Source organism: Podarcis raffonei, chromosome 8 (assembly GCF_027172205.1).
Source record: "Podarcis raffonei isolate rPodRaf1 chromosome 8, rPodRaf1.pri, whole genome shotgun sequence".
Taxonomy (NCBI): domain Eukaryota; kingdom Metazoa; phylum Chordata; class Lepidosauria; order Squamata; family Lacertidae; genus Podarcis; species Podarcis raffonei.
Genome location: NC_070609.1, coordinates 58,774,160 through 58,801,912, shown reverse-complemented (window position 1 = coordinate 58,801,912; position 27,753 = coordinate 58,774,160). Strand labels below are relative to the sequence as shown.

The following is a 27,753-nucleotide window of genomic DNA, read 5'->3' as shown; positions in this document are numbered from 1 at the left end:
GTGTGTGTGTGTGTGTGTGTGTTTGTTAGTTAGTTTTGGCCCCAAGTTTTACCCAAGAAAACCCACTCTTTGAAGCTGAATTGGAGCAAACATCAGTTCAGGTTTTCTATGGGGGGAAAGTGTGGTTCAGTGGTGCTGTATTTCCACCCCTTGCCTTTTGAAACTACTAGAGTGCTTAGATCTGCTGATGTGTGTGTCGGGGGGGGGGTGTTGTTTGCAGAACTCTCAGCAATTAAGAGTTTGGGATTGGTTGCTGGAGTCACACTGGCATGATCAACTTGATCTTTGCACACTAAATTTCTCAAGTTTTAATCATGCTGCATTTCCTTTTGCTAATGATTAATCATTAATTTCCTAAATTAATCTTGTGTCGTGTCTTGGATATCGTCCATTTCATTAAAACGAGGAGAGAAAACTGAAATACTGAGATTGTGAAATGCCGATAATGCATTATCTATTAAAGGGAATATATACTGCACGTTCATAATTTACTTCCAGCTTTTGCATTTGTATGCATGCGCATATATATATATATATATATATATATATATATATGCTTTTAGATGTTAATTCATGGGAAAGCTGCATAATCTTAGCTTGCAATATTTGCATAACAATATTTCCATCCGTTTCAGCTGCAAAATTTATAAGGTTCCCTGTCTTAGCCATAATTTTCACATTTGCAGCCTGTAATTTGTGCTCAAGGGGAATACGCAAGTTAAACAGAAAAGAGCAGCATCGGCATTAAACAAAATCCCCAACCAAACCACCGTGTCTTTGCATTCCATTCAGTATCCTATTGTGGTGGCATTGCTATCAAAATATTTTTTCTTACATAAGTTTCACTGTACCTGAATCTGTTTCCTTTCCTTCACTACTTTGAAACCCTTTTTAACAGAAAGACCTTAAAAACAGCTTTAATTGGAAATATCCCCCTGCCAAAAAGTTATGTGACTACTTGATGAATTAATAGCAAATAGTATGGGTGCCTAATAAAATATTGATAGCATAAAGTGTAGCATTGTTCTCCAATAGCACATAAATATTTGTGCAGAGAATTCAGCTGGCAGGGTTAGGGAGAAGGAAAAAGAGAGAGGAAAGCCTAATAAAGTCTTAGATGTATGCTTTATGTATCTGTAGCACAGCATGTTGTTAGAAGAAGACTAGGATAATTAAATACGGAGGTATTTTCCTAAAGGCATCTGGAGGTTAGTCAGCACCCAGGATACTGTCTCCTCTTGGCTTGGACTCAAAATAAAAATCCTAATTGCTAAGAGGAAGGGATCGGGCCTTCCTGCCTTTGTGTAGGAAACAATATCTTTGTGAGCCCCCTTTTGGAGATATAGGTCATGTCTGCACCATACATGTAAAGCATTCTCTAACAGCCCTCACCAGATCTTGCTGACCACAGGATGCATTGGATTTGGATGTTTTGGAGCTGGAATGACCATCAGCTCTGATGTAGGCATTCCCTCCCTTTTCTCTGATTCAGAAGTCATCTTTGTGGCTCTGTATTGGTCAAGGAGGTCCTAGTTTCTGCACATGGTGAACATATCAGTCTGGAAATTGTAACACCTTCCAGTGGAAGAGAACATCGTTCAGGGCCCAACAATGTATTTTTGGCCAAAGCTCCTCCATCTGATATCCTGGAGGCTGAGATGTTCTGGCTAACCCAGAAGTATTTACCTGGGAAGTTACTGTACTCAGAGGAAATGTTATGTACTGAGTTGAATAGGATCCAAACTGCAGCAGTCTGATTGGTCCTAGAACAATAGGATCCAAAAGGCAGCAGTCTGATTGGTCCTAGAACAATAGGATTCAGAATGCAGCAGTCTGATTGGTCCTAGAACAATGCAGCAGTATGATTGGTTGGCAGGAACTACCCAATCATGCTCCAGATAGAAGTGAATCCACAACCTGATTGGCTTACAGTAGAATTCCGGAATTAGCCAATCATGTGCAGCCCATTGTGTAAATAATGTATATAAAGCAGATACTTTGAGGGGACTTTCATTCATTCCTCCTCACCACTATGAGCTGAATAAAGAGCATGAAATCACTTCGCGACTCTGAGTATATTTCACTGGCGACGAAGGTGGGATCCCGCTGAGCTGACTGCCACACACAGCACCGCAGCACCGCCACCTGCCGCACCGCTGCCTCGCACCGTGTATCCAGGCTTCAGCTCCGGGACACAAGGAACTCAGAATGGCAACCGACAACAGCTTCTCGCCATTCAACCCAGCATCTGGAGACTGGGAAGCGTACGCCTCCCGTTTCACCTTCCTCCTAGAAGCCAAAGGGGTCCCCGACGAAGAAGACGCCAAGAAGAGGGCGATATTCTTCAGCGTCTGCGGAGAGGAGACGTTTGAAATCGCCCGGGCTCTCCTTGCGCCTGAAGACGTCGCTACTGTTCCATACAAAACAATAATGGAACAGCTGAAGGGGCACTTTTCGCCGCAGCCCTCAGTGGTGGCTCGTCGAAATGCCTTCTACGCAAAGCGGCAAGCCCCTGGGGAAACCATAACTGGGTTTGTGACCTCTCTCCGCCAAGCTGCCCGGTTCTGCAACTTCTCAGAGCTGGAGAACATGCTTCGTGACCGCCTCGTCGGTGGCCTGAAGGATGAGAAGCTGCAACGACGCCTCTACGCTAAGAAGGACCTAACGTTCCAGGTCGCTCTGGAGGAGGCCCTGGCAACGGAAGCTGCCAAGAGGTCGACGCAAGAGGCACGGCCGAGCCAGCTGTCCCAACCAAGGGTCCACCACGAAGACCTCACCGACGACTCAGGATCCGACAGGGAGGAGGTACACCGAGTACAGCAGCACACTCAAGCAGCCCACATACCACAGCTGCCTCGACGAGAAGGAGGGAACTGCGCAAGCTGTGGAGAAAGTCACGAGAGGAGGACCTGCCGTTTCCGCAACGCAGAGTGCAGGCAGTGCAGAAAATTGGGACACATCGCCCGGGTGTGTCGGGCTCGGCCCACCCGACGCCAGGCATCAGATGACCAATCCAAGAGCCCCAGGTCCCGGGGCCCAACGCACCAAGGCAACTCGACAGAGCTCACGGACTTCCAGGTATACCAGTTGCCCCACCCCAACGTAGAGAAAATTTATGTTGACGTACAGATAGAGGGGGCCCCATGCCGCATGGAGCTTGACACGGGTTCAACTCTATCCATAATCTCGGCAAGGACCTTAAGGAAACTGTGTCCTACTGGGGGTCCCAAACTCAGGCCGGCCCCATTCACCCTCCGGGACTTCCAAAAACGTAAGGTCCCCACAATGGGGGTGGGGACCTTCAGGGTGCAATACCGAGGGCGGACGCGGCAACTGGACTTGCTTGTGGTCAAGGGCCCCTACATTAGCTTACTGGGATTGGCATGGTTTGGACCACTGGGGCTAGCCGTCACCGGGGTGAACCACACTAGCTTACAAGTGGACGTGGACGCCATATGCAAGGAATTTCCGGGGGTTTTCGATGGGAAATTGGGACAGTATACGGGCCCCCCCATTGCTCTACAGCTTGACCCCGCAGTACGACCGGTCAGGCTCAAGGCCCGCCGGGTCCCGTTCGCCCTGAAACCCCGTATAGACGAGGAATTGGACCGGCTCGTGGAGCAAGGAGTGCTGGAGCCGGTGCCTAATGCCCCCTGGGAAACCCCAATCGTCATGCCCGTCAAGCCTAATGGTTCAGTCCGCATCTGCGCAGACTACAAATGTACCATAAACAAGGCCCTCACGGCCCATGCATACCCAGTGCCAGTGGTCAGCCATGTTCTTGCCACCCTGGCTGGGTCGAAAATTTTTGGCAAGCTGGACTTGGCCCAAGCATATCAACAGCTGCCAGTAGATGAGGCCACAGCAGAGGCACAGACGATTGTGACGCACAGAGGAGCATTCAGGGTAAAGCGGCTGCAATTCGGTGTCAGCGTGGCACCAGGCATATTCCAGAATCTAATGGACTCTCTACTTAAAGGGATTCCTGGCGTCACCCCCTTCTTCGATGATGTGTTGATTGCCGGGCCCACACCAGAGGAGTTTGAGGACTGCCTCCGCACCGTTCTGCACCGTTTCCAGACGGCGGGTCTCAAGGTGAAGCGGGAAAAATGTCTACTAGGAGTGCCTCAGGTGGACTTTCTGGGATTTATGGTGGACGCAGAAGGGGTCCATCCGACTGGGGACAAGGTACGGGCCATTTGTGATGCCCCAGCGCCCAAGAACAAGACTGAACTTCAGGCCTTCTTGGGACTATTGAACTTTTACCATTCCTTCCTTCCCCACAAGGCGGCGGTAGCAGAGCCCCTACACAGACTCCTGGACAAGCGGGCCCCTTGGGTGTGGGGCCAGTGCCAGGAGGCCGCATTCCAGGCAGTCAAGGACTTGCTTGTCTCAAACTCAGTCTTGGCACACTTCGACGAGAGGCTGCCGGTGGTGCTAGCATGCGATGCCTCGCCCTATGGAATTGGCGCTGTCCTGGGACACCAACTCCCGGATGGAAGAGAGGTACCGGTGGCATACTTTTCCCAGACACTCAACGCAACCGAGCGGAACTACTCGCAAATCGACAAGGAGGGTCTGGCAATCGTGAAGGGAGTAAAAAAATTCCATGATTTCTTGTACGGGCGGCCCTTCACCGTGGTGACTGACCACAAGCCGTTGCTTGGCTTATTTGCCCCTGAAAGGCAGACCCCCCAAGTGCTGTCTCCTCGCGTCCTCAGGTGGTCAATTTTCCTTGCCAGCTACCAGTATGCACTGATTCACCGTCTGGGGAAGGCGATGGGCCATGCGGATGCCCTCAGCAGGCTACCACTACCGGAAACAGGCCCCGACCCAGCACCTGCACAAGAGGTTATGAGCCTGGAGCTGCTTCCCGACCGCCCCATTCAGGCACAAGAAGTTGCACACCATTCCAAGAAAGATAGGGTCATCTCCCGGGTCCTGGACTGGGTGTGGAGGGGATGGCCCAGCAGCAGCCCCGGGCCAGAATTCGCCGGCTACACAACCCGCAAACATGAACTGTCGGCCCACAAGGGGTGCCTGTTATGGGGAAGCAGGGTCGTTGTTCCCCAGCCCCTCCGCAAAAGGGTCCTCACAGCCCTACACGAGACACACCCAGGGGTAGTAAGAATGAAGGCCCTTGCCAGGAGTTATGTGTGGTGGCCGGGGATCGACGGAGAGATAGAGGCCTGGGTCAAACACTGCCAGGCCTGCCAAGAATCCCGCCCAGATCCCCCAAGGGCCCCAGTCCAGTCCTGGGAGTCCGCCCGAGCACCATGGTCACGCCTGCATGTGGACTTCGCTGGCCCCTTTCAGGGGAAAACATTCTTCATAGTGGTGGACTCCTACACCAAATGGCTGGAAGTCACACTGGTACCGTCCACTTCTACGTCCGCAGCCATCCGGGTACTACGCAGGCTGTTTGCAACCCACGGGCTCCCTAACACTCTCGTCTCAGACAACGGGACTGCATTTACGTCAGGAGAATTCCAAACCTTCACAGCGCAGAACGCCATCCGCCACATCCGTTCGGCGCCATTCCATCCTGCCACCAATGGCCAAGCAGAACGCATGGTGCGGACCACCAAGGACACCCTTCGCCGCATGACGCAAGGGGATTGGGAGTACCGCCTTGCCACATTCCTTCTAGCACAGCACAGCACCCCCAGCTCAATGACTGGCCGGAGCCCCACTGAACTACTAATGGGTCGGCGTCTTGCAATCAGATTGGACCGCATTCACCCCGATAGAGCTCAGGATGAGGTAGTGGTGGGGGAAGGCAGGAACCCCCGGACCTTCGAGGCCCAGGACCCAGTGTACGCAAAGAATTTTGGGGCATGCCCAGCATGGGTACCCGCCACAGTCACCAGGGTCACTGGCCCTGTGTCGTACGAGGTGCTAACAGATGGGGGGCAATGCTGGCGCCGCCACTGCGACCAGATACGGCGACGATTCCCGGGAGAAAACCAGGAGGAGGAAAGGTCAGAGGAGTCCCAAGGGAACAGAGGGGCAGTGAGGCCCATAGAGCACGAGGGGCCAGCAGGAGAGGCAGAATCAGTAAATACAGAGAGGACCTGCGAGGCCGAAAGGACACCGGAACCAGAACCACGACTGAGTGAGCCGGTTGCGCCAGACCAAATAGCCCCATCACAGCCAGCATCCTTGGAACACGAGCCAGAACCTGAACCCCGGACCAGGGAACACCCCAGGCCGCAACGCACACGTAGGCCGCCAGCGTACCTCGAGGACTATGAATGCGACCTCCCGGGCAGGACTGGAACTTAGAGGGGAGGGGTGTTATGTACTGAGTTGAATAGGATCCAAACTGCAGCAGTCTGATTGGTCCTAGAACAATAGGATCCAAAAGGCAGCAGTCTGATTGGTCCTAGAACAATAGGATTCAGAATGCAGCAGTCTGATTGGTCCTAGAACAATGCAGCAGTATGATTGGTTGGCAGGAACTACCCAATCATGCTCCAGATAGAAGTGAATCCACAACCTGATTGGCTTACAGTAGAATTCCGGAATTAGCCAATCATGTGCAGCCCATTGTGTAAATAATGTATATAAAGCAGATACTTTGAGGGGACTTTCATTCATTCCTCCTCACCACTATGAGCTGAATAAAGAGCATGAAATCACTTCGCGACTCTGAGTATATTTCAGGAAACAAGATGCATAGCACTAATTTGAAAGCTTTTTTTGTTCTGGAGTGCCTGGTCCAAGGTTAACTCCATATCAATGGATGCAAAGGACATGCTGGGCTCCCTTCAGGCCAAGGTGCATAAGGAACTAAAAACCAATACTATTAAAAAGGCAGGTGGCTGCTCTTGGTAGGATTCCCTTAAAGTGCTGAGACTTCCCCCCCTCAAACAGCTTCAGTTCCCAGAGTTCCATGGGCAGAGGGATTGATTGTTACATCACTTTGTAGATTGTAGCTTTGTGAGGGGAATAGGGGTCTCCGAACAACTCTCAGGACCCTCAGCAGACTACATTTCCCAGAATTTTCTTTTGGAAAGTCATTGAGGTTAATGTGATATAAAAGTCCTTTAAAAGTATAGTGTGCCTGTGACCTGAGGGGCTTTTCTTTTTCTGTTTTTCTTTTTTTCTTTTGACTTCTCCCCTGTAAAAACCTAGTCCCTAGTTTTAATCTGAGAAGAGCACATCAATCCATTGCCAAACTTCCTTGCTCCATGAGTAAAGTAAGCGAGCAGGGGGTAGACAATGTACAGATCTTTATGGCCTCCCCCATTCTCCCCCATCCGCTCCCCAAGATACATCCAGAATGGGCATTTCATAGCCCTCCCTTACTATATGAGAAGGAATACAACACCATGAGCAATGGCATTAACACATTTTTAAGGACCTCTGAGTTAAAGGACAACTTCACTACCCTGTGACCTGTAAGTGTTCTGAAAGACTGCCTGGGCAATATGTGATTTATGGCCACATGCTGAGGGGCAAAGATCCAGGAAGACTTGTTTCTTGGGGGAACCAACTGCAGTGGCAGCAGTGCAGGCCCTTCAGGGATGCATATCCTATTTCCGAGAATATAATCCAAGTAATCTGCTACTAAAGAATTTGTTTACATCATGTACTGGAGTGCTTCTAGAAGGCTCTGTGCATTCCCTAACTTCTTTAATATGCTTTAACCGGCTTCAGTGACTCCTTGGTGTATGCCCAGAATGAGTCAACAACCATACCTCAGTTTGGGATGCCAAAGACCACAATTTTAATGCAAAAGTACCAACATCCAAAGTAGTTAGGCACCCCCAAGGCAGGGACAGGAGGATATAGCATATACTGGTTGCGATGGGGTGAGCTCCTGTTGCTCAGTCCCTGCTCCTGCCAACCTAGCAGTTCAAAAGCACGTCAAAGTGCAAGTAGATAAATAGGTACCACTCTGGCAGGAAGGCAAACGGCGTTTCCATGTGCTGCTCTGGCTCGCCAGAAGCTGCTTAGTCATGCTGGCCACATGACCCGGAAGCTGTACGCCGGCTCCCTTGGCCAATAAAGCGAGATGAGCGCCGCAACCCCAGAGTCGGTCACGACTGGACCTAATGGTCAGGGGTCCCTTTACCTTTACCAACATCCAAAATAGTTAGGCACCCCCAAGGCAGGGACAAGAGGATATAGCATATACTGTAGGTTGCACTAGCACCACTCACCTGTTGGCTGGTTCACTAGGGAAGATGCCAATGCAGGTTGAGCTTTCTCTCCTTTTTTCCAGCTTCCTGGGGACATAGTTCTAAGCCCCCTCTCCAGTTACATAACCAGTTTGGGCCCCTTAGTCTTATTAAGAAGATCCCCACCCCACCCCTTTGTTGCTCACAAATTCTCCTTGCCACTTACCTCTTAAAAACCCTACTCCAAATCACCCTTGCTTGGAAAATTGCAGCTCATAAACAGTATGCAATAAGTGACCCTAAGCAAGACCAGCATGGAGCAAGGCAGGTGTGCCCATACTTCCAAGGTTAGTGAGCATGGGTAGCAAGAAAGTCTTCCTTGCCTTGTTCATTTGTTCATTATATTTCTATACAGTGCTTTATCAGAAGATCAGTATAAAAATTAAATATATATAACACAGTAACAAACGAAACAATAACATACAAGACACATGTCATTAACCTGTGTTCAACCCACATCCACAGTGGTGTGTAGTGTTAATGTATTTGCTGATCTCAAGAGTGGACAGAATGGGAAACTAGAGAATAAGTGATAGTGCTGCTGGCCACTCCTTGTTATCCAGTGGACATGAGCTGGGTCATTCCCAGTCAGGTCTGCCCTAACTCATTACCCTGCCAATGCCACTTGCAACATAAGGGAACATAAAACTGCAGTTCTCTTGTCTCACCAGGAACAACCTGGCACCATGCCTGAAGATGGAAACATTCATTAGCATATATATATTTAAAGCTTTAGTTGGAGGGAATAGCTTCGATATATCCCACTTAGTTAAGTCTTTCTGGATCATCCTATACGAGGGCAGTGTAATATCTTTGCTAACTTTTATTATTACTCTCCTATTCTCTTTCTTCTCCATTACAGACAATAATTTCTGGAGCAGTCGTTGAACAACTGGATTTCTTAAGAATAAGTGACACAGAAGAGTATGTATGCTTGAAATCAAATTACAGTAGGACATTAACCTATAGCATCCCAAAGCCCCCTCACTAGATTCCCCCCCACCAAATCAAATTACAAAGATTGATAGTTAAAATGTGCACTGGATTTGGGAGATTTCAATATTGTCTTTCTGCAGGCCTCCAGAATTTAAGAGTTTTGAGGAGCTTGACCTCCCAAAACATTCAAAAGTAAAGAGACAAACCAGCACACCACACTTGACTGAACTGGAACAACAGCCAGATATTAATGCTAATGACTGGAAAAACAGGCCGACTTACGAGATTCTTCAGAAACTGAATGTAAGTATAAAGGAAAAACTAAATATACTGTGACCCATCTGTGCTTTTCTCTTAAGGCATGCAGCTCACTGAAGAGGATAGACACTGGCATGCATCCTACACAATCTGTTTTATTTAATCTAAGCAAGCAGGAATGTTCATGAAATATTCCCAAACCTCACCTTTTTGTCAAAACAGAAAATATAGAAGGTGATGATAATACAGGAGGAAACATAGAGTTTACCCTATCTGGTCCAGAGGTCTTCAAATCGGGTACTTAGCATGTTTTACCACAAGCACTGTAGAGGTTTTTCTAAGGAACTGCAATGTCGGGGATAGAATCTGGGAGAATCCAGTGTTTAATTTCATTATGGCAGTCTTTCATAAATGTTGGAAGTCCTTGCCTATAACTCATTCAGGGATTAAGACCAGCTTTCCCCAACCTGGTGCTCTCCTGATGTTTTGGACTGCAATTTCTATCATTTTTGACCCCTGGAAATGCTGGCTGGAGTTTATAGAGGTTATGTCCATAACATCTGGAGGACTTCAGGCTAGAGTTTGGTGGTACAGAACCACAGCGTAACATTTACTACTCAGTATGTCCTACAATTTTTCTGACTTTGTTATATAGATCTGGAAGCTTTCAAGTGAGCATTCCTTCACGTAGACTGAGTCTTTTTTCCTGTTAAGTGTCATTACCATCATAGGAAATGAGATAGAGAGTTGAAATTTCCGAAGAGATGCTTTCCTTAAACACACCTGGTTTTGTGTACATAGCATCAATGAAAAGCAACTTAAACTTGTAACATTTGGCATTTCCTTGCTATTGATTTACATTTTATGGCTGTTCCTTATCAGGACTGCAACTGCCTAGCAAGCCAGGCAATTCTGCTGAACATTTTGCTCAAAAGAGAAGGCCCGAATTTCATCACCAAGGAAGGTATGATTGCAGGAGGCAATTTTGCACATCCATAGATGAACATGAATAATGGGTATGCACACTGCAAGTTGTGTTGCTATTTTCCTCTCCATTAAAGCACTTTCAATTTAAAATGGGAAACATGCATTCGTACACTGTAGAGGGGAATGAACCGTTAAATGTATTAACTCTTTTAAATAGTCTGCACACCATATGGTTGCCTGTTTATAATTCTGAGCATGTGGTTTGTGGGGGAAGAAGGTTTCATCTGCTATGGTAAGGTGAAGCTGGAATGCAGGTTGTGCATGTTTGAAATTGTAGAATCTGCACATTGGTTTTCTATACAAATATGTTATTTTAATGTTGCTGTTGGAAGCTTAATACAGTTTTTAAAACTGGCTGCACTGCCTTAAGAAGTGCAGAGACACAGATCAATTCACAGGTGCAGCACCCAGCCCCCCCCCAGGTATTACTCCTCTCTTTCTTTAAAATGTAACATGTTTTGCAAAACATCTCAATGATAATATTTTGCAAATGTGTTACACGTTGTCTGCCAAAAACAGTTTGTGCAATAAAGGGGAACATATTCAAACTTTTGGATCAATGTCACATCTGTTTAAAATGTATCTCTCTGTGATAAGGAGATAAATTCCTTTCCATTTTCCAGAGGTAGCTGATTGCATCATGATAACCATCCTCGTGTTGCTAATGAAAAACATAAATCAGTATCAGAATGTCTGGTTCATAGATCTTATTTATTTTGTCTTACTCTTACTTTGTCCTCTATATAAAAAGTATCTGTCTGAGTTTAGCCACAGGAAGAATTTGCTACACCAAGTGAGTTTGAATGCTTACTTGCATTGGCAACTTAAGAAATCAAAAGCCAAATTTATGGCTCAGTTCTCAGCTCTGAATGCCTTCCTTATGGCTTACAGCTAAACAAATAAAATTATTATTATTCCTCTTCGTGTCTATTTTTCCAGACAAGTAGCTTGGCATATAAGTAAAAATAAAATCAATATTACCAAAAAAACTCCCAAAATAAAACAAATTCTGAACTCCAATGACATAACAGTATTCTAAACTCCGTCCAGTGAGCAGGAGGAAAAAATACTCATGAAAGGTCAATCTTTAGGCCAAAAAGTCAGAGGTGCAGCCATCTGCTTCATCTCTACTAGGAGAGAGTACCAAAGGTGTGGAGCCACCACCAAAAAGGCCTTTTCTGTCATGGATGCCCACTTTACAAACCTGGGGGCGGACACACCAAGAGGGCCTCTGACTGAGATCTCATTGTGCGAGCAGGATGGTCGTAGACATTCCATTAATTAGTTTGGGCCCAAACAATTAAGAGTTTTGAATGTGAAAAACAGCACTCTAAATTGGGGCTGGAAATGAATTGAAAGCCAGTACAGCTAGTATATTACATGTGTTCTTGAATGTGATGTCCATACACCCATCTGGACCACAGCGGCTGCATTTTCAACCAGCTGGAGCTCCTGGACTTTCTTTAAAGACAGATCTCCATAGAACGCATTGTCTAGCCTCAAAAACCTGTTTAGTTTTCGTACCAATTGATTGATTCTCCCTCTTGGTATGTTACAGGAAGCTTACACACACACACACACACACACACACATATGAGAAACTATATAACAAGTAATATTATATAACTAATAGAAACTAGGAGTAAAATTCTTCAGTAGGGTTTTAGTGAAAACCTGCACTGGGATTCTTAGCAATTGGGTAATTCAGTCCAGCTGGTTTGCTCCATTTTTAGCTTCTCTGACAAGTTCCATCAAAATGACTCTTGTGGCCCAGTTTGAAGAAACTCTACAAATAAGGGCTTTGGAAGAGGCTTAACTATTGCTCTGCTAGTGCAGAATCACAAAGCAACTACAGGCCTGCATTGCACAAAGGGCTCGCCTTAGTAAAAACATTAGCAATTGGTATTCTAACTGCTTAGCTACATAACTGTACATTAGCTTACGAATGATAAGGGCAAGCTCCGTAGGTTACAATTGCCAAAGGATACCTGTTGCTCATCTGTTTTCTGCCAGAAACCAATGAAGTACGTAAGCAAAATGCGCGTATGCACATACATTTATGCTCTTGCATATTCATAAATGGGAAAGTGGAGTCCATCAGGTATTTCATATTGTGGACAGAATTGGCAGTGCTGCCCTTACACAGCAAGATGAAATGAGCTTACAGCATAGATCAAACTCATTATCCAGCTGCAGTATAACCTCTCCACCTTCTTTCCCTTTCTTTCTTTTTCTCTTTTTCTCTTTACTTGTGAATTAGGTACGGTCTCTGATCAGATTGAAAGAATTTATCGAAAAGCTGGCAGCAGAAAGCTCTGGTTTGTATTTAGTGTTCAGCTTCTTGTTAATATTTTTGCACTATGTTCATTGAATTCTGCGCTACACATCTTTACATCTAGTTTTCTGCAATTTAAGTAAATGAGCTACATTGGGGGGGGGGGGTTTCTAATGCATACACTTTAATAATGTGTTTTTGTTCCTCTTCCGGCTGTGTGCAGCCATTCTTTAAGTTTGTAGAAAAGGGAAGGTGGGTTCTTAAGTTCTGGCTGGAACACTGATATATTATCTGGAGGCTCTTCCCCTTAATATCTGATGCTGAAGGATTCTCTATAGTTATTCAGTGGTAAGTGCACTCTGCATCTGGTGAGGAACACTTTCATCTCCTCTTCATAGTATTCAGAAGTGAGTGCTGCTGTTGAAAACTGACTGAGTCCTGATAGCACCTATAGAATGAGTCACATTGTAGAGTTGAGTGCTGGTTAAGAGAAAAAGAGGGAAAACAACCAAGAAAGATTGCATTAACAGACAACTTGCACTATTAAAAAACCCTTTTGATTACTGCAGCGTGGATGTTATGAATTAGATAGGACCCATTCTTTTCACTCTGGGAATTACTGACTTGCTAAAACTGCTTTTGCTAAGCCCTTTAAAATACATGTTGGCATGTATCCAGTGCAGCACTAAGTAACTGTCCCATCAGCACAAGGATTTCTGCTTGCACAATGGAACTCTTTCCCTGCCTTGCCCCCTGCTTCCTCTCCCAATGCTCTCCCAAGATCTGCTCTGAAGGGTTGGGGGAGTCCACAGAACAGATTTAGAAGGGGAGGAGAGGGGGAAAGTCCTTTTGTGCAGGCAGAAATACTTGCACTGATAGCTGCTTACTGCTGCCTTGGATACAAGTCATTATTTTTAAGGTTCATGCGTGTCATCTGTATTTCCTACCCAGTTATGATTGCTTTGATGCCTTGCTTCCCATGTCATTGCTTCACCCCAATACCTTTAGAATTAGATGTACAGTAAAACAGGAGGAATGTGCAGCTGTCTGGCTATCAGTCTTTCGAATGGGCTCCTGTGATACCTCAGCTGTGCAAGGAAAGGAGTCTAGTGATCTTCTTTTGGAAACCTGTTTCTGTCTCGGAATGGAATTAAACTGAGATGCTCTCCGTAAGCCAGTCAGTGGCCAGAATAATAAATGTTGCTGGAAACCACACGATGGGAGAGTCCTCTTGTGTTCCAGCCCTGCTGGCGGGCTTCCCATAGGTTAGGCATCTGGAATGGCCACTGTGAGAACAACATGTCGTAATAAATCACTTCTAAAGAATTTCATGGCTAGTTCAGCTTCCCCAGTGGGTGTTTCAGTTTCTAGTTCTCAAGGCGCACACACACCATTCTTCTCGGACATGCCTAACTAGCTCTCTAAAGTCCCTGGATCACTAGGCATATTTTGTACAAAATAAATGTGGAAACGGTCTTCCTCTTGAATTCCTCTTTCATAATTGTCATATGCCACATCTAGGTTGGTGCTTCGCTGCAGTGCGGCATACATTCAGAAATTCGCTGCCTCTTTAGCCCCCCATATTACAACTTTGGTAGTCCACGGGAAGCAGGTAAAGGGCATAGAGGTTTGGAACTGTGCTGCTTGACATGTGCTGTCTTATTTGCATTTTGATGGTCTTTGCTTATGGTGCTGCTGTTTTATCTTTTCCCAGTGCTTGGCTCTTGATTTTAAGGATTGTGTGCACCCGCCATCATACAAATCCACATCAATTTGGTTGATGGATTTGACGCTACCTTAGTGAAATATCACAGACTCATTCATTAATGTTTGTGAAAAATGATAGTTGCGGTTACAAATTCTGTGTTGAGCAATGTGAAACATCCAGTTACTTCAGAAATATTGTTACGTTTGATTTTTTTTTTTTTTTTTGTAGAAAAGATAGCCGTGTCGATATCTATCACTTTAAACACTGCAGCCCATTTTAAAACCCAGCACTTTACATGGTTTACGTTTTCACTGCTATGGTATATCCACGCACACGCATAGAAAGTTATACTGTTCCCACATCATCTGCTGAAGAAGACATGGTTTATCTGCTGCTGGGCTGTAACATTTCAGGTGTGGCGCTGAATATTTGAATCAAAAAACAAGTATAATGGATTCATTGCAAGCGGCTGTTGAGCATATATTTTGCCTGCTTGTAGAAGTGCATTTTGTTCAGTCTGAGAAGCAGAGGTTAAAAACCCTGGGTTAATGTGATCATTATTTTCATGCTGTGAATGCTCCGATCACATGATCATATGTAGTTTTCAATATGTGCTGGCTGGCTGCATATATTTTTCATTAATGGGGAAGTGAGCTTTGCATATGGCAAGTTTAATCACTATCAAAATGGACCTACTGAATCCACCATAAAACACTGCTGTCTTTGGCAAGTGGCTACGAAAACTTGACCACTGAAATTCATTACCTACATATACGAGTGTGGTATGTTTAGTTTATTTTAAGACCAGGAGATTGTCAAGTGGTGTTAAATATGTCTTGCGTGCCCTGTAACTTTCCCTCACAACAGGAAACTTTCTGCTTTCTCAAGCAGTGTCTTTAGGAATCTGAAACACTTCAAATTTCTATACAAAAAGGCAACAATGACATTTGGTTTAAGTACCTTAATTCTTATTCAGAAGATCCAAAACAGAAGAGCTAAAACACCTATCTAATGAGAGATTTTTTTCTGAATGCAAATTGCCAAGGAGGTCTGAAGCAATGAATGTTTTTTTCTTTACATAATTTTTATCAAGCCATCATGTTGCAATGTCAGAGAAAGGAACAGCAATGTCTTGTAATGTTGTATGCAGTTTAATGAATTCAAAATGTGTTCCCAACATAGCCGTTTTTACAGTGTTCTTGTTTCAGTGCTTAAATAATTGAAGATTTAGCCTCTCCCAAAAAAAAGAGCTTTCACGAAAAGAGAACTCAAGTACAAAATACCATATACATATTTTAATGTTTAGTTTTGGGGATTGATGAAATATGGCAACACAGTTTCAAACAGATTCTCGAATTCATTAAACTCGTGTTTGATATCCAGCAGGACTGCTCTGTTTTCTGCCCTTAGGTCTGTTGTGCGCTTCGCAGCAAGTCTTTTATGTAAACTAGTGGACAGCCTTGCACCGTCCATTACTAATGTTTTAGTTCAGGGCAAACAGGTAAGTCTGTGTTTTTTGAAACTGTTAATCAGATAAAACATTAGCTTTAGATTTCTGAAGATTCTTACATTAGTTGGCTTAATAAAAAGAGAGGAGCCTTTCAAAATAAATAAATAAAAATAAGTTGCATCCAATCTAGATAATGGCTGCTCTATCAAACCTTTTCATAGGACCAGTGCAAGCATAATGCTGGCACCCTGCTAACAGGGATTAGCAAATTGGTTTCCCTTCCTTGCTGTATTGCCCTCCCCACCCCTGTAGCATCCCCCCACCTCACGGTAAAGACGTTTGCTCATTAAATGTAGTTAAGTGGGGAGAACATGTGAGAAAAAGAAATACTTTATAAGTTACAGCTTGGGTGACGGGTGGTTGTTCTTAACATAGAAAGCTAATAGTTAAGAGTTACTGGGTTGAAAAGGGAACACACATAGTAGGGGAGATTTATTTTTTACAGACAACCCACCAGGCCTCCAAATAAATAGATTTTGAGGGCAAGAGTGGGTGCTGTCCACTTGACAAATTGCTCTGTTTCAAGTCTAGAATCCCTGGGTTCAAACCGGAACTTAGCCCTGGGCATATTGTGTAGCCATGAGCAGGGTGTTGACCATCTGTTCTGCCCTGTTTAAAACAGGAACAGTGTGGCATGTCTTAGACGAGTAAGGCATTTTCTTCATTTAAAAAAATTGAAGTAGGGGTTATTATTATTTGTCATTCTGTGTAAGAAACATCAGTGCGCCTAAGGCTTAGTTTGTATAGTTGCATAGCCAAGGGTCAGGTCCCTACCCTATGATGCGTACAATATAAAAAGCAAGTAGAGGCAGGAGCAGCAAATTGGCAGATAGAGGGAGAAAATGGGGGGTGCCAGGATGATAAGTGTAACAAAGCAGTGATTATTTGCTGCAATTGTCATTTTAAAGAGAATTTAGCGGCTATCTTCCAGGAGCAGGTAGACACATTATTTCAAAATTTCCAAACGGAAGCATTTTCTGCCTGCCTCCTGACACAACAATTTTAAAGGCTGACACGGTTGTATGATGCCCAAAGCTGTTATTGGCCGCCTAAATAGAAACTTTTCAAAGTAAGTAGCTTTGGGTGCAGTCTAATTTTTTTTCATAGGATTCTTCCAAACTTTGCAGTGGCTTTGTCAATCTTGGACAACAATGGTACACAGTTTTTTTTTATTCTGGTGTGCTTATAACACATTCATTTAACATGATGCTGTCATGCAAACTGCTCACCTGAGAGGGAATTCAACCACCACCCTAAACACAGGATCCTGTGCCTTCCAGTAGAAGCATACCTTATAGCCATGCCACCAAGATTTTATCTGGCTGCCAACCAGCTCTTTGTACTTTCTACACCTGCTCCCAGCTAAGAACTGCCCACAGAGTAGCTTTACAGGAGAATGCACCCCTCCTAAGGTTGCTGACCTCTTAGTTGCTCTGGACACAAGAAACATAGGAAGCTGCCTTATACTGAGTCAGATCATTGTTCCATCTTGCTCAGTAATGCCTACTCTGACAGTCAGTAACTCCAGGATTTCAGACGGGGTCTCCCAGTCCAACCTAGTTATTGAACCTGAGACCTTCTGCATGCAAATCACGTGCTCTAAGCTACGGCTGCTCCCCAACTTTGCTTCTACCTGTTCCTCTATAGCATTGTTTCCCAGTCTTGGGTCGCTAGCTGTTTTCGGACTACAGCTCCCATCATCCCTAGCTAGCAGGACTGGTGGTCAGGGATTATGGGAGTTGTAGTTCAAAAACAGCTGGATACCCAAGTTTGGGAAACCCTGCTCTATAGCATAGTTAGGTGCCTAAGTGGGTTTTTGAGTTTGCAGTATTACAAGAGCACTTGAACTCTAGGAAGATTTAAAATAATGATGGATGATGATGATAATAATAATTAATAATATGGAGGAAAGGCAAAATCAAAGAGAGCAAGCAGATCATTGAGGAACAATAGTATACTTCAGACCTACTAGCTCTGTGCTGGGAGTAGTTTGCTGAGCTGGTTCTAAAAAGTTAGCAGGTTTTTGGGGGGAGATGATGGACAGCAGTTCCTCAGGAATGGACAGAAATATGTCATAGCTCCATCAACACCCAGGGTTCTTTCGAAGGGCATGCTAGGGATTTAGCTTCTGGCATGCTGGTCCAATCAACCTCTTGGGGCCAAACCAATTCAAGAGCTTAATTTAACCTCCACCAGTGCTAACAAGACTCTCAAGGCCATGTACGTTGAAGGTGCTTCCTTGAAGCATATTACAACTTTACATAATATGCTAAAAATGTTTTCAAGCAATTATTCTTTATAAATTTGAAGAGTCTAGACTTTACGGAGTTTATATTATGCCAAAAATATGGATCAACCATGAAAAACAAGGGGAAAAGTAAATGTTTCAGCAAGGAATTGAATTTGGCTTTGACAAGCGCCTCAAATGATTTCTAGGCCAAAGGAAAAGGACTGACACTTGAGCATGCTTGTTCACAAAACTGTGGCTGTAATCCCAGCCGCTTGCCCTACAGGAAGGCAGTGTTGTTTTATAGGGGGCTTTTCCATCACAAGTGCACTGTGTAATCATTTTTTTAAATGATAAGCTTTTATGTAGCATGAGCTGGCACTGTTGGTTGTTGTCTGCTTTGGCTGAGAGCTTCCTTTTTCTTTTTCTGGGGTCCAAGAGTCAGTAATGCTGCCTAAGCCTTAGCAATGGTTAGGGGAACAGATGGTAGGACTCTTTGCTTTCAGTTCCTGGTGAGAAGTGACGCCTACTTAGTAGGAACCTTGGGTGACTCTGATGCAGACATAATCGCCATAACTGTAGAGAAACCAGAGTAGTAATTTGAATGTCCAAATGAAAGGGTTTGTTAGAATGTGATCTCACAGCTCATGAATCATTGTTAAAAGGACAGGCAGCATTGCTGACACCAAGGGTGTGTCTGTATGTGAAGAAACAGATAGATGCATGATGCAACCTAAGCATGTTAAGCAACCTAACATTAGGCATTGTAGCATTGTGTTAAAATGCAGAAGTGAAAATATGGAGGGGGGCCTTTAAACACAAAGAGTCCATGATTATGCATCCCGCATCTCAGTTGGATTTAGACCTGCACCAGCTCTGCCATGCCCACCCCGAGAACAACCTAAATCCTTGGTTTGTAGCCTGCCATGCCATAACCCCCACCTCCAAGCAATTTGAATCCTTGGTTTGAAACTTGCATCTTCCATGCCATGTGCCCCCACCCCTGAACAACCCAAACCCCTTGGTTTGTAGTCTGTTCCATCCATGCCATGCCCCACTCCCAGAACAACCTGAACTTGTACCTTCCTAACCCTTCATCTTCAACTCCGCTTACCCTCTTCCCACCTTTCACTGGAATTTGTGGCAAAATAAGGCCTTGAAGGCTGCCAGGGAGGCATTCCATGACTGTGAAGACCTAATGGTGGTCATAGAGAAAGACAATTGCCCTCCTGCTTCCCTAGAAGTGAACTAGAACGATTTTATCTTTTATTATACCTGGCAAGTTTTAATCATAAGGAATCAACAGGGCAGATCGGGCCACGTTCTTGAACACACATTCTCCCAAGTTGTTATTTTGCCTTTTGGAATGATGCTTCTTTTCATTACAAATGCCTGTTTTAATACAAAATAACAAAGCCATGTAAACCCCCCTTTACCCATCGGCTTTAAATTTAACTCAGCTAATTATCCTCCCTTCTATCCAATATTGATGCAAACAGGGAGAGTTGAGTCAAGGGGGTATAATGAATCAGGACTCTTTCACTGCTTTCCTGTTTCAGGTTGTAGTTCTAATTGCTGCTAATATATTCCTCTAGGTAACTCTTGGGGCATTTGGCCAGGAAGAAGAAATTATATCTAATCCCTTGTCTCCTGGTGCAATTAAGGACATCATCTACAACAAGTGTAATTTGCAGGATGAGAGGGAAGCTGTTCTTCAGCAAGAACTTGTCATTCATATTGGCTGGATCATCTCCAACTCCCCAGAATGTTTTAATGGAATGCTGAAGATCCGAGTGGGGTTAGTAAACCAACTTCAAATTTTATTCTCATGATCATCTGAGGAACCGAGGTGGCCTTTGCCTGCCTTCTAAAGTGTGCACACCAACAAAGCAGACAGGTTGCTCTCTTTGAAGGAAATAATAATTCAGAATATTAATGTTAGTGAATCAAGGTCCAGGACATGGGGGTCTGCTTGCCTTCTTGGCTGGTCTGCTAGAGCAATTAAACCAACATGCCAATGGTCTGTCTCAACTCCTAGTTCTCTTCCAAGAGTTGGTTCTAACCTCTAAAACTCTAAAATACCTGAAAGATAATCTCACCCCTTATATACCTAAGTATATGCTCTGCAGGTGAGGACCCCATGTAGATACCATCTTATCAAGAGGTTGGTTCTGCACAGTGTAGGAATTAGGACTTTAGTGGCACCTACCTCGGTCCTGTATACCTGAAGGAGCGTCTCCACCCCCATCGTTCAGCCCGGACACTGAGATCCAGCGCCGAGGGCCTTCTGGCGGTTCCCTCATTGCGAGAAGTGAGGTTACAGGGAACCAGACAGAGGGCCTTCTCGGTAGTGGCGCCCGCCCTGTGGAACGCCCTCCCATCAGATGTCAAAGAGATAAATAATTACCTGACATTCAGAAGACATCTTAAGGCAGCCCTGTTCAGGGAAGTTTTTAATATGTAACGCTGTACTGTTTTTAACACTGATTGGGAGCCGCCCAGAGTGGCTGGGGAAACTCAGCCAGATGGGCGGGGTATAAATAATAAATTATTATTATTATTATTATTACTACCCTTCATAATTCCCTCCCCTTAAATATTACACAGGTGCCATCTCTGTTGACTTTTTGGGTGCCTATTGAAGATGGTCTTCTTCCAACAAGCCTTTTCAGTTGAGATTTTTCCCATTCTGCACCTACTATACTGGAATTGCTTTTAAGATTTCTTTATTGTTTTATTGCTTCTTGTTTGCAATCCTGGGCTCCTTTGGTAGGATGACCAGGATATAAATTTAAAAATAGATAAAATAAAATGACTTAGGCCCAATATGCCATACAGCTCACTTCCTCCCAAGTGTCTCATTGCAATTAGTCACTCAATCATTTTTTTTAAAAAAAGTTTTGGATTGACTGATATATTGAAAAGGGCATTTCTCCTGTGTGTGAGAGAACAAGGAATATCTCTTCTAAAATGATACTTGCTGCCACAATTTGAAAACTTTCTATAGAGCTATTGTTTTGATATGCATATTTATGCAGGTTTAATCAATAGATTAATAAACTGAAACACATACAGTTACTTGGCTAATTTCTTATATTGAATGACAACCCTAATTATATCCTCCTTAGCAGCAGAATCTGCGTCAAGTTCAGACATGGAGACAGACATGAAGAAAAGCATCTTGGGAAGCTGGCCCTCAGTTGTGAAATACAGTGCAGATTTGCCCTGTTGTAAATCTCTGTAAAGCCCCATCTGTTTTGGCTGATCTTTGTTTGCCCAGTCAGAAGTAATTCCTGCTATGTTCAGTTAGACTTGTTCGCAAGCCACTGTATGCATAAGCATGCAGAATGCTACCTTATACTGAGTCAGACTTTTGGTCCATCTAGCTCAGTATTACCTACACTGATTGGCAGCAGCTCTCCAGAGTTCTCAGCAGTTCTCCAAGGTTTCAGGTTGATTTCCCTCCAGATACCAAGGACTAAACCTAGAACTTTCTGCATGCAAAGTAGATAGATTCTCTACGACTGACCTATGGTCTGTATACTGTATAGGATTAATGCCTAAGCTGGCAAAGGATGGGGCAATTTCAGCAGAAGTTTTGAGTCTACAGGTTGAACTATGTGGAGAAAAATAAATCAGCCAATCAAAGTATTTTCTTAGCGGTAGGGAGGCAACCCCTCTTGCTCGTGGGTAAAGCTCAAAACATACCTGGCAGGCATTTTCTAAGTCATTGGATGTTCCCTGTGGCAAATCCTGTGTAATTTATGCTCTCATCTAGTGTTGTGCTTATGCTGTTTTCCCAATGGCACTTTAGATTGTTAAGCTGTCGCAACTCTGTGCTGGAGCACCGAAAACACAATACATAGCAATAAATTATGGATGGCATACCTGGGGTCTGGATCTAGCTATTCCATTTGCCTGGAGGTAGCAGAAACCTAAGACAATGCATCTCCTCTATCAGCTTTCATCGTTTGATCAAAATTAGTTGCCATAGCAGTTAGAAATGGGATGCTCAACTCAGTTCCATTTCATACAGAGCCCATAACTCACAAGCCACTTAAGGCAATGCACGTGTGCTTAAACTGGTGCCTCCCCATTGGCTTCAGTGGGAGTAAGCCGACTGAGTGATTTGTGGATTGCCTTTTTCGCTCCTTCAGCCTCTCAGAGCTTAGCTTTTGGCTATCTAGCAGGATTTATTATTGCTGTAACACTTTCAGTGCCACAGATTTCTGCATTCAAGCTGGAGGAAGATGTTTGTGTGCGTGACTGATCCAAAGAGCAAGCAGCTCACGATGTGAGCAGCCCAGTTGCGGCAGTGCATTGATGTGTCGTTTTACATGGCCCTAAACAAAGCTTTAAAGGGAAGTTGGCTTTTTCCAGGCTTTTATGGTGCTATGTTTTATTCCCTTGGATATCTCTGCCTTATTGCTACTTCGCCTTCTCAGACTGAATTTAAATTTGTTTCCATCCAATACCAGTTTCTTCTTCTGATTCCACACCTCGCTGCTGAAGCTTTCTTAGACTTCATGCAATCAGTTTATGTGCCTACCTTATTCCATAACACACACACACACAAAGTTCAGTTTTTTCTAAAATGCCACCTTTCCCTCTTAAACCTGATATAAATAAAAGGCTAAATAGTGTTACATTTTTAAATACTTCCCCATTCACAACAACAAAAACAGGATGCATTACATTCTTAATTATAATCTATGTCTTTGGTTGTTTCTCTACTGGAGAAGAAAATAGTCTTTTAACAAATGCCACCACCTTTTAATTTTTGTACAACGGGTGTATTGTGCCTTTCCAGCACACAACCAAGAATATTTTGGTTCTGCTATAACTAGTTCTTTTAAAAATAATAATTAATCCATCCTCTCTAAAAAAATCAGCTTGTTGACAAATCTCATTGTATATCGTCATTCAGTAAAATATGTCAACGACTGGGTCTGAGTTCCTTCACTCATTGTTACCCAGCACCAAAATAGAATTAGTACAAGTCAATATGGCCCAGGTGGATTGTGTGGATTTGAACAACTCAATATAGTTGTTCAAAGGCATTGGTGATTATGTTTCCAGCCATGCTGCTTTGGGAAGTAGGAGTTTGCATAAATCCTCCATACTTCCTCTGTTGTTGCGATAGGTAACTTCACTATGTACAAGAAAACAAAAACAGAGTTTGGGGACAGTCTTAACAAATTCATTGTGGCATAAGCCAGAGGTAGCCCTTGTGGTACCTCCAGATGCCGTTAACGACAACTCCCATCAGTCCCAGTGTGCCTGAGGGATGGTCTGGGATGATGCCTACAGCATCTGGAGGGCAACATATTGGTTACCCCAGGGCATAAGCTACTCCATGAAGGACAGCTGAGTCTACCTCAGCAGATGCAAGAAGCGTTAACCGAAGTTCGCAGGAGTAGATTTGAGGAAACATAAGCAGTGAGGCCAGAAGGAAATAATAACACTTCATGCATCTTAGTTGTTTTTGTTACAACAAATTAAGATGACTACCCCTCTGGAAATCGTTTCACCTTGTATGGGTTGTGTACCTCCTCCTCCTCCTGTGCAGGTTAATTAGTTGCTGTTAAGGGGCATACTCCTTTCCCTTTTACACGCCACTTAGCTGCTTTTAGATGCTGAGTGCTTGCTTGGGTGTTAATTAGGAGTGTGATGCAGTGGTGGCCTAGCTAACTCTTCAGTTTGCAGGGAGCATTCTGAGCTCATCTGGGCTTTAGTTTCACTGCCTCTGCAATTTTACTTTAGCCACCTCTGTTCTTTAGAACTTGATAGTGGGACCTCTGTAAAGAGGCACACCGCAGTCGGGGCAGCATATGTTTCAATGGAACTACTAAATGGGTAGCTGAAATATTGATCTCATATAAGGACAAGGAGGGAGCCAGTCTGGCTTCAGAGAGCTCAACAGGTGTGGTCTGAGGATGCATGATACAGCCGCCTTGAGGATGCTAAGCAAAGCTAGTTCTGGTCAGCACCTGGATGGGAAAGAAGCCCTCTGAAGTTCCGTGGTGGAAGACAGGCAGGATCTTAACATACTAAGTAAACAAATAACAATATTTTTATGCAGCCTTCATTAGCTTCTCTTGCCCATTTAAATAGTGTGTGTGTGTGTGTGTGTGTGTATCAGAAAGAGAAAACCAGTCTCCTTGCTTCTTCCAAGGTTAATTCCATACATTCAGTTTCCTTTATTTCACCTTTATCATCCACTCCAGTGAACAGAATTAACCTTCTCCCAGAAATAGTATTCTGGCTTGATAATGATTAGATTTGGTACCTCATTATTGATTTGTGTGCCAGCTTTCATGCTGAAATAGATCCAGACCCTGACAGCCCCATTACCGTAAACGCCTCCAATCAAATGTTTACTACCCAGGCGCTGTCAGTCAGGTTTTTGCAGGCCATGCCTCTAAAGATTTGGAAGGGGCGCGTACGTGCCATTTTTCATCTGCTGCTTTGCATTACTAGAACATCTCATGTGAGCAGGTGGAGGATACATCAGTGAATTGGATGCCTACCTCTTGGTGAATTAACAGCATCTGTGTGTGTGTCCTTCAGGCTGTTTCTCCAAGCAGTGTTCTCCAGTATTGTATCAGAGCTGCTTTCTATGGAGGGCCGGTGGAGGGAGAGAGACCAGAATAGTAACTGAGGCTGGGAATGGTGTCTCCTCACTGCATCCTTCTTCTCTTAGTTGGATGCTGCTACTTCAGTAGATCTGCATGTTAATCCTTGACACATTTCTGGTCTCTGGAGCCAAAACTGCCTTCATTGTGCCCCTTGATCATGTTATTTGGCAGCTGAGGTGCCATTGATCAAGAATCATCCACAGGCTGTAGATGCTCCCCTTTCCGTTCTTTCTATTATTAGCTTTTCTCATTGTTGTGTTTGATTTGTCCTTTTTAATATTTCCAGAGCAGTCAACTATTACTAGTAAATAAGTAGGAGACAGCCTGAGGGTGGGAAGAGTGTCAGGGGAGAGAGATGGAGGAGGTTTAGTGCTACCCACAAGAATAACCTTGTCGCTATTTGGCACTTTGTATATGATTGAAAACCTAAATACACTCTTAATAGCAAACGGTTTCCCTCATTTCTCAGCTGGATTTGACACTCAGTTAAAGCAGTTGCAGGCAGAAGGTAGACTTGGGATCTAGTGGTAGATCTCTGGGTGATTTGTAATGGAAGTGAAAGGGTCTATGGTTCCCAGTTTTAACAACAGCAGCATCTGAAAGAGTGCCTGCCCTCCCCACTCCAAGATTAGTCTGCTGAAAGCAAAGAAAGCTTGGTGGAAAATCAGGTGCAGATTTGAAGGTGAAAGGACTGAGCACTCAGTTCTGCTACTGAAAGCAAACTCCTAGGGAAAACAAACCTAGGTAAAAGTAGTGGTGAGGACAGCAACAGTGCAAATGTCTAAAAGTACTAACACATTTGCAAAATTTAAATGATGAGAATAAATCACTTGGTGCTGCAAAAAATCATGACGTAAATACCAGGCCAGCCTCTCTGAGGAGGGTGCTCTACAACATGGGAGCCAGCACTGAATAAGCCCTCACACAGGGAAGGGCCTCAGAATCTGACCTTATAGTCTGGGTAGGTATGGAAATGTGGGAGGGAGGGAACACTTCAAGCCATTCAGGGCTTTACAAGCAAACAGTATTTGTATCATTTAAGAAGCAACAATTAGCACAGGTTATGACTTCCCTACAAATACATTATTAACTATTCTCTTTTGTAATGCAGTAACTATGGTACAAATATTTACTTTAACCATAAGTTTTAAAGAGAAGGGAGAGCTTTCCCACATTCTCACCCAAATTGCAATTTATTCTGAGATAATTCCAGAATCTTAATCAGTAACAAAGCACAGTTAATGTAAAACATTGTGGGCCCGAGATGTGCTTTGGTTGATGCTAGAGTGGCATTTTGCCATTTAGCCACAGACACACTCATGGGAATGTCAGTGTTCCCCCCCCCCCAAAAATGTATTTCTAAGATGTCTGTTGAGGCTAATTAAACAGTAAACAAAACTTCTAATTTAAATGATTATTTGGTAAAGCAGGGTGAGGTGACTTGGTCCAGATTAGCTCCACTGAGCAGACAAGTTCATTTTCATCTAAATGGTGTTGTCTTTTAGAGGCGAGGCACCAGCTTTTGGAAGCAATTTGAATAGCCCATTAAGCAGTCGAAGTAAACAGTACATTCTGTTTGCCGTTTACGGCTTTTCAGAGAATTGTGCAAAAGATGGCTGGCTGGCCACATTTCATGTTATCAGACTTTTCAGCTATATCCTCGCAGAGTAGACCTTCCAGAGCATTTAGCTGTGCCTTGGGGCACAAGATAATTTGTTTAAGTTTTTCTTTTCTTAGAGAACAAGCTTAAAAGCTGCTATTAAAATGACACATCTTGAAGATTAGTTCCTGAAATCTGTCTAGCTTTTAAAAACCCATTGCACCCTTCAACCTGTTCCTCTTGGCTTCCGTACTAGCTAGTAGATGTTTAGGGGTGGGGTGGGGTAGAGGCTGCAATAGCTGGTGTGCCAGGGGACACTCTGGAGGTGTTGTTCACCAAGAGCAGTCACTGTTGCCAAATGCAGCACTGGAAGGCTTGGCTTGATGCACCTACCCAAGGCTTCAGCTGCTTCCTTGGCCAATCCTCTCTATCACCTGAAAGAACTGCATCTTATGAGAGTGCTCTCTCCAGCAACTGGCAACTGAGGAAGCATTTGGGTAAGATGCATTGGGCAACCCTTCCACATCCTGCACCCCAGATGAATCAATCATTTGCAGGAAAGGTCCTTCTCTCCTTCTCTCTTTCCAAACTGATGGGACAACTAAAGAAACTGGGAATAACTAAGTGCAGAGTCAAATCACAATAAACAGACTCCCCCTCCAGCCACCGTAAATAGCTGGACGTCCTTTGTCACCCATCCTTCAACAACTGTATTCAGGCAGCCACATGAAGACAGCCTCAGTACTCAAAGTTTGGGATGCTGGAGAAGTCCTACAGAAAAGGAGGCAGAAATTGCCATTGTTTGCATTTTCATCTCTGGTCAGGAACTGAAATCAAGTGAATTGGTATTCAGTCATTATTGTTGTTGGTTTTAAATCCTCAAAACAACACACAATCAAATGCCTTTTTATTACATTGTTTTGGCGTTTCCTCTGCAGTACATTGGCTGTGCTCAGCTTGACAGGCTACAGGTTGTGTAGACCTTAATATGTTCTTAATAACATCAGATTTTCTCCTGCTACCTTTCTTGATTGGGGAAACTTCAGCTTCACAGGTCCACCCCCCACCCCCGGTTTCCTCTTGGATCTTTAAAAAACAAAGATTGAGTTAACTGATGTTTTTATTCTTCAGATGGATTGTGCATGCCATGAAGTATGAACTGAAGATCCGTGCAGGGGAGATGCCCCCCATGGATTTATACCAGCTGTCACCCAGTGAGGTGAAGCAACTTCTCTTGGATATTCTTCAGCCTCAGCAGCAAGGGAGGTAAGGAGCTCTCTCTCGCAGCACATCTCATGCTGGCATTCCTTGCTGATTGATTGCACAAACAGTGTTTTCTCTGATTTTCCTCCCCCCTCCCCTTTGCAAATGGTTCTTTCCCCACAGTACGTTATTTTATCTTATTTTGAAGCCAAAAAAGCAAAGACA

General features: G+C 44.2%; 1 protein-coding gene across 7 annotated transcripts in view; it reads left to right on the top strand.

Annotated features, from left to right (window-relative positions):
- Positions 1-27,753, top strand: part of PHKB (phosphorylase kinase regulatory subunit beta) — a 142,291-nt gene that overhangs the window by 102,509 nt on the left and 12,029 nt on the right. For 6 of the 7 annotated variants that reach the window (XM_053400230.1, XM_053400233.1, XM_053400232.1 and 3 more), the window contains 7 exons: positions 9,049-9,110; positions 9,263-9,425; positions 10,263-10,344; positions 12,628-12,685; positions 15,761-15,851; positions 19,683-19,885; positions 27,457-27,591. In XM_053400230.1, coding sequence (XP_053256205.1) covers positions 9,049-9,110; positions 9,263-9,425; positions 10,263-10,344; positions 12,628-12,685; positions 15,761-15,851; positions 19,683-19,885; positions 27,457-27,591 — 794 coding nt within the window. Of the gene's footprint in view, positions 1-9,048; positions 9,111-9,262; positions 9,426-10,262; positions 10,345-12,627; positions 12,686-14,163; positions 14,255-15,760; positions 15,852-19,682; positions 19,886-27,456; positions 27,592-27,753 lie in introns of all 7 variants that reach the window. The other variant, XM_053400228.1, reaches the window with a different exon arrangement.